We start from the raw sequence: 12,150 nt of genomic DNA on the forward strand, positions 1-12,150 counted from the left end.
GTAACAATATATTGTCCAGTAAAAGTTTTTTATCATGGCAGGCCTACATATGCATACATGTTCTCTTCCAGCACAGAAGGAAAAACATTCAGAATCCCCTCCTCACAGATGATCTCTGACTCATTTGTGTTTTTGCTTCTCCTCTTTTCTCTCAAACTCCTTAATGCAACACAACCTCAGTACTTTTTCTGCTTTAAAAGATGAAGCCCCCCTGACAGTCCACCTTCCCTCCACTCGCCTCGTCTTGTTTACCCTTTCCTCTTTGTTGGGTAACAGTTTCTACCTTATGAACCTGAAGGTCATCCGATCCACCTCTGCCTCTGACCGCATCACTACATTTCACACAGCGTGCCTGTAAATGCACGTGCGTATGCACACATGTGACATTTTCACAATAGAATGAACTACTACGCCCTGCCAGTAATGTTTCACAGATGTAGAAAATTGTGCCAAACATCTGGTTTCAGCCAGCTACAACAGCTGGACTGAATCTTATCTGGGAAGTGTGTGTATGTGTCCATCTCCGTGCGCCTTTTTGCCTGCCTGTTGTAATATTGCAACATTTTGAACATGTAAGCTGTGGCCAAATAATGAATAAGAGGAATAAGAATGAGTTCTGGGAAAACAGCAGGCGCAGTAGGAGGCTGACTGTGACTAATCAGAGGGTAGGGGCGCTTTTGAATCATCATACAGTACAGACCAAAAGTTTGGACACACCTTCTAATTCAATGGGTTTTCTTTATTTTCATGACTATTTATAAGGCAAGAAATCATACATATTAACCTGACAGGACACACCTATGAAGTGAAAACCATTTCAGGTGACTACCTCTTGAAGCTCATCAAGAAAATGCAGAGTGTGTGCAAAGCAGTAATCACAGCAAAAGGTTGCTACTTTGAAGAAACTAGAATATAAGGGGTATTTTCAGTTGTTTTACACTTTTTTGTTTAGTGCATGTTTCCACATGTGTTATTCATAGTTTTGATGCCTTCAGTGTGAATCTACAATGTCAATAGTCATGAAAATAAAGGAAACTCATTGAATTAAAAGGTGTGTCCAAACCTTTGGTCTGTACTGTATATGAAGTTAAATATGGGGAGCAGCACTACATTATGTGGTTTAATTTACTAAGCTCTTTCTGTTTATACACAAATTATACCCAAAGTAAAAGTAAAATCGGGTAGTCGAAGGCAGGGGAAAGAAAAGGAGTGGCTCACCACCTTCAGAACCAGTGCATGATCTCACTCTCATGCTCCATGAAACCTAATATCATACAAATATCCTGGAATGTCTGCTGAGTGCTTATGCAGACGGTAACAATGTGCATGCATGTTACAGAAAGTGAGTCCAGGTTGTTCTGTATCCTTGGCAATGGTGTGTTTTGCTAAATCAGAACTGGCAAGCTCTCCTTTCAATATAAATAGAAATACTTCCCCACCATATCACCAGTTCCCAGAAAATGTGTGAAAGACTCGAGCAAACCAAAAGTATTTACTAAAAACCTGATTTAAAAAGATGTTCACTCTTTTCAGATATTGGACGAGCCTAGATTGTGAAAGATAAAAAAAAAATGCTGAAAAAAATAAAGATTGTAAGATAATCTATTAGGCACATGCTATGCAGTCTGGCTCTATGCTGTTGATTTCATGCATTTCAGTTTCCTCCATTTCCGGGATAAAATAGTAACTTGTTTTAATATTAGTAATCCAGTATTAGTATTGTTAACCTAAAATAAGAAACATGAAATGTTTAAAATGTGTTTAGTGTCCACACTTTGAAAAAAATAAAAAACAAAAACAGTTTCTCAAACCGTCTTTCTAACACATTGTCAGAAATCCATCGGCAGTGAATGAAAGGCAGTAATTACTGAACTACCAAACAGCATCATGTAGCTAAACTTCAAATGTTTCAACTGCAGAAGAAAGTTTCCTTTGAAGATATTTTGTGCTCACAGCGTGAAAATGGAAGATACTTGAGCAGCCCTCTCTTCCAGCTAGCTGCCTAGCCTAGCGGCTAATGCTAACATTTTGCTAGATGCTTGTGCTCTTCAGAATGCTCTGGTTTGTCTGTTCCACTTCAGATAAACGGAAATATCAACATTGTAATGTAGAGTCTGATTACACACAGTCAAAACAATTACACCAAGCTTTCTGTCTATAGACTTAATTAGACAAATGAAAGTATCCAATCTGCTCACAAAAAACACAACCTTTGAATACTGGGTACATTGTGTGCTCAAGCTGCAGGCTGTAATTTATCCCTGACAGATCTAATTTAATACAGACACATTCTGAATATGATGAAATGATGGAAAATATCACAACTATTATGATCATTAATAATGGTAGCACTGATGCTGACCTTAAAATTGATAACGATGCCACGTTTCGACAAGGTTTTTTTAAGTGCTCCAGTCCATTGGGCCCACTGACACTTCTGATAGCTTACTTAATTTTACATGGTTCTGTCAAACAGCTTATTCACATAAGCACAGGAATTGTTCCCTTTTCAAACATCTGACTACAAATCAAGAACATTACAGTTTTCCTTTAAAATATAGGAACATAAAATCCTTAAAAACCTAATGTTAAATGTCTGCCAGACTGTTTGTTTTTCTCCCCCACCGTTTGTGCAAACCTTTTAGGATTTTTATGAAAATACGTCCTGCTTTTATACATTTACAGGGACTCTGTCAATTCATTGTGGTTGTCGTGTTTTTCCCCCGTCCTCAAAAGGGGGAACCGTAACACCTAATTATTTAGGTTTTGAAAATATGACTGCGACGTATTTTTGTAGACCAGCTACAATTGTATTTTCTTACCACAAGTGAAGTGCCAGTAGCCACTGACCAAGCAACATTGCATTTAGATATCATAAATAAACGTATTGATAAATGCGATAAAAGTCTGAAATACATAAACAAAATGGTAATCAATACGCAAAAGAGTAATGTAATGTACTACATTATATCATTAGCGAAGGTAATAGTAAACCTTATGTGCATGGTTTTTTTTATTTATAAAGTATATTTTGAATAAAAAAAAACTGAAACAATCTACTTCAGGCCTTAAAAATGGGAACATACATAATTGTGCAAATTAATTGAAATAAGGTTAATTTCCAGGCCCTGCAAAACCCAAAACAACAACAGATAAATTTGTTAAAATTTCTTATTTTTAATTATATTAATCTATTTACAGTAGATCTTCAAGGTATGTTGTAGTGTTAGTCTAAAGCTAGCTGTACAGTCCAAAAAGTGTTGAATGTCTGCTGCAGGATCAGTTGGAGCAGAAAGTCTCCACAGAAAGAAACACAATTTCTTTGCCAGTAAAATCATTTTTTCCACTGCCAACAGCTTCCGTCAACATCCCCCCCTCTCAGTTGGCAGTGTGACCCGTTTCCCCTGCTGAAGCTTTGATGGGCTCTGAGGGCAGCAGTGACACTGCCTCCGCCCTCCGCTCCGTTTCCGTACAAACTGTGAGCAACACGTATGTATCCTGTTTCTATCCGACCTAGTAGCTGCCTGACATGCGACCTCTCACCCGCGCATGAAACACAAGCACTGAAACAGACGAGCTGCGTTTGTTTACCTGAGTGAGGAGCTGATCCTGAGCCAGTGAGTTGATCCAGCGAGCGTATCGCTCCGTAGATCCCTCCGGCAGCCGCTGGACTCTACAGCCAATCAGCTATTATGAAAACACACATGCACACCATCATACGAGCAATGAATATGTTTGCTTTGACAGCGTGTCTGGCGTATGTTTAATTGCACAGGAAAGCAAAACATGGTGTGCTGGACTTGAAATTGTGAGAAACTTCTTTTTTTCCATACAGTTTTTTTTCACATAAGAAATTGATGCTAAAACAGTGGCCAGAATAAAAACCATTGTTGTTAGTTTCCGTTTTGATGGAAACCAAGGATAAAAAAGCAGTAAAGAAGACATTTGAACAAGAGTGAGTCAAGATAAATTAAATTGACGGATAAATATATAGTATTAATTAAAAGAAGCTATTTTTATACACCGTTTGTTTTATTGTTTGACAATAGATCACAGATGCACAGACCTCCATATACTGCACACCAAAAGCACATCAATATGTGGCAGGAGGAAGCTGGAATTGAACTCACAACGTTCGGATTGCAAGACAACTACACTAAATAACACTGTCTTTAAATTAAGTACAATAAAATAAAAAAAACTCTTTACATTTTTTCTTTTGATGCAAATAATTCTGGTACAAAAACATTTTATCTGATGTCAGATTGAAAAATAAAAGATAATTTGTCTTCTCCAACCACAAGCGAATCTGTTCTCAACTGTATGTTTTTGACAGAGCTTAAAAATTACAGTGAGCCACAAAGGTCAGGGTGTTTGTACAGGGGAGCGGGCCTGCTGTCTCCATGCCGTCTCAGTCATTTCCCTCACACACACAACCTTTGACCTCTGACCTGGCATGTCAAAGAAAGCGTCAACACCAGATACTCTCACTGTTCCACGTGCCAGCTGCCCATACGCGCACCCACGGAAACATGCGGCCCAATGAAGATTTCTTCTTTTATTTCAACAAATTGAGAGAAAAGGAAAGAGCCGAGGAGAAGTGAAAAGAAAGAAGGGAAGCACGGCTGAGCAAAGTTGAAAAAAGAGAAGGAAGTGACTAAGCAATGACAGTAAAAAAAAAACTTACAGAGTTTGGATGGAGGATAGATGTTTCATACTGCAAACGGACTCTCTGGGGCAACATAATGTCATCCTAGGGCAGAAGAAAATAACTGTAAAATAAAATGAAAACACATAACCAAAGTAAACATTCATCAACGCTCAGTATCACTTCATTGGATAAAAAATATATATTCAAACCATGTTTCAAAGACTTTCTACATGGAAACAGGTTACCAAAATTGAAAGTATAAGCTGAACATGTATTGTGTGTAAAGTGAATCTAACACTTCAAAACAGAAACACAGAGAAAGGCATTGAGAGCAAGAGACAATGTGAGAAGTCACACTTTCTCAAATATAAATTGCTCTGCTGTTGCAAGCTTTTCCACTCTGTAAACACTGTGAAACAGTCTGTTATGATCAGTCATTCTCTGATTCTCATCATCATGAAATGCAAACAATTTTCAAACTCAGGCTGTTGACAGGCCATTCAAGAACACCCGCCATCTGCATTGGCACAGATATTATTGTGGTATCCATCGATGTTGCACACATACAAAATGGCACTGATGGATTCTGTCCCGGGGGGAAAATAGTGCAACGTTGCTGCTTTCACAGGATGTAAATGAAAAAGATAGTAAGCATGGGCTGGTACTTAGATGTACCGTATTTTCCGCACTATAAGGCGCACCACATTATAAGGCGCACCTTCAATGAATGGCCTATTTTAAAACTTTTTTCATATATAAGGCGCACCGCATTTTATGGCGCATAGAATAGACGCTACAGTAGAGGCTGGGGTTACGTTATGCATCCATTAGATGGAACTGCGCTAAAGGGAATGTCAACAAAATAGTCAGATAGGTCAGTCAAACTTTATTAATAGATTACAAACCAGCATTCTGAAAACTCCGTTCATTCCCAAAATGAATAAACAGCTGTTTTATTATTTTCCCCAAGGTAAAGTAAGTGACGTGGTATTTTCGTGACACAGTTTATCTTTTAACAACAGCAAGGTATAACATATAGTGGAGGGGAACTTTTCCTCGATTCAATAAACACATAAAAAAACAGTCTGATACTGTTACGGTAAATCAAACGTTAGTGCAATCACAATATATATCCACTTCTGCACCATTGATTCGTTCATGTTAAATTCTCTCGCTGCTGCTCTATTCCCGTGTTCTACTGACTGATCGCCTTGAGCTTAAACTCTGCGTCGTAAGCGTCTCTTAATAGGAGCCATTTGGGGGTCTTTACACAAAACCCAGCGTGCACCGCGCGCTTCTTCTTCTATGGGGAAAATGAAGTCGGCGGCTGCTTTACCGTAGTTGCGAGACCTGTTGTGGCTCAATATTGGTCCATATATAAGGCGCACCGGATTATAAGGCGCACTCTCGGCTTTTGAGAAAATTGAAGGTTTTTAGGTGTGCCTTATAGTGCGGAAAATACGATAATTAAAATAACAGATCATCAGTGAATGTGACCACTGCTGTAAAACAGGAATTTTGAAAATTTGCAAGCCTGGTGGATTCAGAGTATGAGAACTGGAAGAAGACAAAATATAAAGACATGTCCAAAGAGAAACATTTGTTACTGCCCATTAATCTTGGGAAGGTTATAAAATACTTTCCAAGTAATCCAAAGTTCACTATTCAACAGTGTGAACGACTATTCACAAGTAAAAAAATCTTTTTAAAAGTAGCCAATTTTTCTAAGCAACGAAATCCCAGAAAATAAAAAGATAAAAAAAAGGTCAGAATGTTCAATGATAAGAAAGACTGACAAAACCTCAAGAACTCCACCTCAGTTAGCATGCTACATGCTAATAATAAACATCACAAGGTCCAAAGTGGATATGTGATTACCATGTTGGGTGAAAACCAAACCAAGTATTTCAGGATAAACTAACATGCCTGTTAGTTTGTAAAACTACTACTAACAGGCATGATGTCAAAGATGTAATAATTTGAGTTTGTTTTCCAGCAAAAAAAACCCAGGCAACTCGTAGCCATTCGATCACAAACTCTATGTCATACAAAAACATTTGAGAAATTTGGGGTGTCAACATGACAACCATCTCAAACACACAAGCAAATCTACGACAGAATGTCTGAAAAATGTAAGAATCGAGGTGTTGCATCAGTCCAGTCACAGTCCAGACTTTAACCTGTGGCGGGACCTTAGGAGATCTGTGTCTGCATACCTCAACGTACTGAAGAAATGTTGCAAATAAGGATGAGACAAAAATTCCTCCCAAACGATGCGAGGCTGATAAGGTCACACAAAAGTTATTGCTGCTAAATGTGGTTCAATAACAGATTGAATCTCGGGTTGCACTTAGGTTTTCCCATGACCGTTACCGAGATTATCACAAAGATTGTCTTTTAAATTTTTTCCTAAGAACAAGCCAGGATGATCTCTGTCATGTTTGGCACATGAAACCTGACATCTGTTTGTTTTTTTTACTGTTAAAATCTTTTCTGAACAGAGAACATGTGTTCACAGTCTATCTAAACAGTCTAAAGTAAAAAAAACTTTAACAAAACTCACAGGGCAGCTTGTTGGGATAGACTTAGCTTAATACAGACGCTTGGTCAATCAAACTGACTAAATAATTATCATATTGTAAAAATGAGGGAGGAAAAATGAAAGCAAAGGATGAGTTAAAAGATTAAAACTAAAGTAAAGGTTTAAAAGGACAGGAAGTAAAGACATAAATAGTATAACTGCTACAAATAAATCATGCCAGATAGGTAGAGGATTAAAACGTAAACTAAGACTTTTTACTTGCTGCTTGGACCTTCAAGTCTTTCTTTTTTGTATTTTAAAGTGAGGTTCCGATTGGAAGTTATCACCAGGAGATAGCAAACATCTTTATGTTGTTGAAACAAAGATTCCTTTCACAGCTGCTGACTAGTCAGAGCGGGGCCAAGACAAAAAGTCTGCCACGTTAAAACAACTGCAATCTCAAACCTCCCACTGCAGTTCATGTGAATGCAATCTGATAAGCCTTCAAAACTTTGTCACATTTGCCTTGTGTTGCATTATTACACACAGGCCTTTGTGTTTTGCACAGAAGACAAGTCAGTGTCTGTGAAAATGACCTTTCCTTTCAAAACACATGTAACAAAAAAAAGACAGAGTAACAATCTGTCTCAAAAGTAAAGAAGTACTAAAACCAAAAACCGTGTTGTGGTTTAAGTGACTGCAGTTATAATGGCCTTCACAGTATCATACTCTTCTATCAATACGTACTTTAGTCAGATAAGCTTTTAGATATGTAACCATAGAAAAATGTACCAAGAAACAGAGTATTTCACACATGAACCTATCGTGGGATGCCAATACTTTCAATTTTATAAAGTTTGTGTTATGACAGGTCTGCTAAACCTGAAGAGGACAGCTGAAAGTTGTGCTTTATGTATATTTAAATAAAATAATCAGTCCTTATTATTTTGGCGTTTCATTAAAAGAACATCTGAAGCACACCTACCGCATCCTGAAAGCACAAGTACCGTCCACTACTCTGAGTCACTGCCTTATTCTTTGCAAATCCCACTGGAAGACAAAATAACACAGCATGTTTCTGTGTATGGATCCACCATAAAACAAGCATAAAACAAAACTACAATTATAACTTTTTAAAAAAAAGAAACTTAAATTGCAAAAAAAAAGAAAGAAAAACGCCAATAGAATACAAAGACATGTAGTTAATCACAAAATTATTTATTCACCAGGCAAATTTAGATTCAGAGTGATCTGCTCATTTTATCAACCTTACTGAAAATAATGTGAACAGTTCTGGAGTGATCCAGATATACTCTCTCAGAGCACTGATTGGTTGACAAAGTGCTTCACTGCAAAAACACTAAATCTTACCAAGTATTTTTTTTCTAGTTTCTAGTGAAAATATCTTAGTACTCTTGAAATAAAACAAACATGACTTACAAGTAACATTTCAGGAGCCAATAATTCCTTAGTATTGATGAAAAAATACCCATTCCAGTCACAGATTATTTCACTTATAACAAGGGAAAATGTCTTGTCATAAATAATCTGCCAATGGAACTAGAACTTTTTAATCAAGATTAAGGAGTTATTGACTTAAAACAAGCTCCTATATCTTGCTGAAAAGTCATTTTTAGTCAATTTTGTCTAATTTAAAGTGCACCAAGATATCTCTAAACGCCAGAAACCCTAGCCCACTTCAGAACAGAACAGATTAGGTTTCCAGCATCAGTTACTATGGTAACAGACCTAGATGAGATGCAAACCATCGGGTATGATAGTGAAAATCCAAAACTGAACCTGAAGGAAGCTCTAAGCCTTTTATCCTGTAAAACTGTGAGTCTATCAGCTCAAACACACAATCGACGGGCAGTTAAGCTGACCTCCTCCGGGTTGGGAAGAACCGTGACCAGAGATCACCACTGAGATTCCCCGATCCTCCATCCTCTCCCTCCAGGCCTCCAGCACTTTCCTGGAGTCATCCTGAGCAACATGCACAGGGATAAATAATATGTCACCGGCTTCACATTACAACTTCAGATGCACGAACAAGAAAAAGAACAAACCACCATACTGTGCTTGCATCATCAAACACGGAGAGCTCCATGGAGCCGGTGAAGTCTTGGTGCATTATGGCCTGCAGACACTCCTCCAGCCAAGATGATGCGTTGTGCACCGGCATGATGATACTCTGCAGGAGAGAGGAAATGGAGAAAGTTCTGACTTACTGCAAATGCTTGATGCTGTGGCAACCAGAGAAAAACAGCAACAAGGGGCATGAGTATGAATGAAATGAGAGGGTGTTAAGTCAGAGTGTTTGTAAATGTTGTCTGTTTTAAACATCACAAAGCGGGCTCAAAAACGTATGCTTTTTAATTTATTTTAATGCTGTCCATCACCCACCACATCCGCCGTCTTCCTCCTCTCCGCCTCTGGCTGCTCTCCTCCTCCGTTTTCTCTCACTTCTGCTTCCTCTTCCTCCGCCGTCCGGAGCCGCTTTGCTGGATTCGGGTCCATCCCCAACCCCGCTGCCGCAAGTCCCCACTACCAGCGCCCCTTTCAGTGGTCGCCTAGCTTCACCTTAGCTGCTTGAATCTGGTATGAAGTACAGGCTACTTACGGTCAAGGAGTCAGCCATGAGGCTAACACGTGAATAATACTGTCATTAAGCCGTAACTTTGTAACAGCTAGCAATGTTACATGTATTTATACCAGAAAACTGCATTAATAAAACCTGCTCTAGAGGTTTTAGCGATAGTTATTAGGGCATTTTTCAACGCGGAAAGCTTCAAATTGAACTGAGCAGTGTGAAATGTAGCAAGTTCCGCATACAGTGAATTCAGGACGCTGATTGGCTGTTACAAAACACGGACAGACACTGGATTGGTTCTTTTCGCTGCCAGTTTTCTGAAAGAGTGACGTTTACGTTACCGTTCTAACTTTTCTTTTGAATAATGATTTCTGCATTAGAGCCGTTTTTATTATTAAACCCTGCTTTAAACCATGTACTAAATTAAAACTATGTTTTAATATCAAGAGGATTGATGAAGTTACAAGACTTTGGGAATTGTGTATTTTATACACAGATATATTTTTATATTCAGCTTTATTTCTAACAGATACATCAATAAGAGTGTTTTTGATGAGTTGTGTAAAACCTTTAATCTGTTTATATAAATACAAAGTTATATAGCTACAAAATATATCGTCAGTATAATATCAAATATATCAAAGCACACTTTAAATATATAGAAGTTAGTTGTATTTGTCTTCAGATTTTAATTACACTTTTGTTTTTCCTTCATAAGGATAAAAACAATAATGAAAAGCAGAAGAGGAATATTTAATGTTTACATAGGGGCTGCACTTTCTAGCAGTGGTTACCAATAACCACATAATCCCATTCTTACGTGGAACTGCAGGTTGCAGCTAAGAACCAACGTTGGACAGATATTGAGTAAATGCTGTGGTTCATTTCCCCAGCAGATTAATCGTTCCCACATTGCAGCAGCAGCGCCTTCCTCGGGCCTACAGTAGCTTTAATTTATCAGGCTGAAAGCTTCTTGAATTGGCTGACCACCCCCACCGCAGGCCAGAAACAACAGCTCCAAGGGGGTGGTGATGATTAATTAAAACCAGAAGATATTTGGCACTTTTCTGCAGATCCATTGGCAGATTAAGACAAGTCTAACAGAGCGGCAAGAGGTTGTTTACTTTTCTGCATTTGTGCCAAAGTGTGAAACCGTTACTTCTGTCATCCTTGCTGCAAACTAATTTCTCTCACCGACTTGTTGACTTCTGAAACATAAGACTTGCAGTGCGTACTGCACCGGTGCTGTGAAGCAAACCGGTTATTAATTTCTGACAAATAGAGATGGATAGCTGCAGACAGTCACACATAATTACCTTTCATACGATTGTATTACTCAGATGTTTCCATTTTAGAAGTTCAGCCTGAGGTTACTGCTGATGTGGAACTTTTTGTTCTGCAGGTTCACATTGTCTCTTATCCTTCTACGGAAACTTTTGCAATAGAAAATAGTTCTATTGTAGGGGAGTTTTTACTCCCCTACAAAAAAAAAAAAATTCCCACAATAACTCACCACTGCCTGTTTATGCTCCCCCTCTTCCACAAAATCAAGACCACATGGCAAAGTTGCATATCAAATGTTCGCAGCAGTTGATTTACTGTATCTGGAGGTGGAGGCTGCAGCTGCTTAGGTCTGTGATCAGATGGCAAGTGACAAAAATGCAAACTTCAATGCAAGAAAAAAAACAAAAAACAAGGCCAGAATTCACACATGGGATATTTTTTGCTGCAAAGGCAGCAGTGTTAACCACAGCTCAATTGATCGTCATTATTTCTTAGAAATGTATTATGCAACATATATTTGAGTGTTTATTGAATGTGATCCCTGTTAATCTCATCCTCAGACATTAAAAGTTCCCACTCTTTGACTAACAGTCAGGTGCATATTGAGTATTTAGAGTAAGGTCATTTGTCAGTAAGGGGCTGGTTTAAAAAAAAAGTGACTCTGTGTTCAAACAGTTGCATAGTAAAGACATGCTGCCATCTAGTGGTTATTTAGAATATACAACGTAAGCCCTATTTTTGATTAATTTGCAGGACAAATAGCATTCAAAGCTTCGTCATCGGGTTAAATTTCACTGATTGGTTACATTAAAAAAGCTATTACTGTACAGGGTTGTGTCTATGAAACTTTTAGAATAATGTTTGTCACAGAAAACCGTGCATAGACACTTTCAGTTTCTATTCCCTTTCTGCAGCTAAGCATGTCCTACAGGGTCACAGTTCAAGTTCCTTTCATTGTTTATGCCAAGATCGTTGATGCTTAGCACTCAAATGCTAAGCATCATAAATATATATTTTATGTTTTTTGAAAATTGAAAACAATGGCTTTGTTAGGGGAATCGGTGTAAACGGGGCCTACTACACATGATGCATCAGACTTCTGTT

The 12,150-nt window shown here is 38.2% G+C and overlaps 1 protein-coding gene across 7 annotated transcripts in view; it reads right to left on the reverse strand.

Moving 5' to 3' along the window:
- qtgal (queuosine-tRNA galactosyltransferase) overlaps nt 1-11,196 on the reverse strand; it is a 29,426-nt gene extending 18,230 nt beyond the window's left edge. For 4 of the 7 annotated variants that reach the window (XM_032562274.1, XM_032562278.1, XM_032562277.1 and 1 more), the window contains exons 1-6: nt 9,576-10,017; nt 9,247-9,363; nt 9,056-9,155; nt 8,158-8,222; nt 4,688-4,753; nt 3,592-3,687 (exon numbers count right to left, since the gene is read on the reverse strand). In XM_032562274.1, coding sequence (XP_032418165.1) covers nt 3,592-3,687; nt 4,688-4,753; nt 8,158-8,222; nt 9,056-9,155; nt 9,247-9,363; nt 9,576-9,689 — 558 coding nt within the window. In that variant the 5' untranslated portion in view covers nt 9,690-10,017. Of the gene's footprint in view, nt 1-3,591; nt 3,688-4,687; nt 4,754-8,157; nt 8,223-9,055; nt 9,156-9,238; nt 9,364-9,575; nt 10,018-11,078 lie in introns of those variants that run through there. The other 3 variants (XM_032562273.1, XM_032562279.1, XM_032562280.1) reach the window with 3 other exon arrangements.
- Nucleotides 11,197-12,150: the final 954 nt, after the last annotated feature.

Source organism: Xiphophorus hellerii, chromosome 5 (assembly GCF_003331165.1).
Source record: "Xiphophorus hellerii strain 12219 chromosome 5, Xiphophorus_hellerii-4.1, whole genome shotgun sequence".
Classification (NCBI taxonomy): domain Eukaryota; kingdom Metazoa; phylum Chordata; class Actinopteri; order Cyprinodontiformes; family Poeciliidae; genus Xiphophorus; species Xiphophorus hellerii.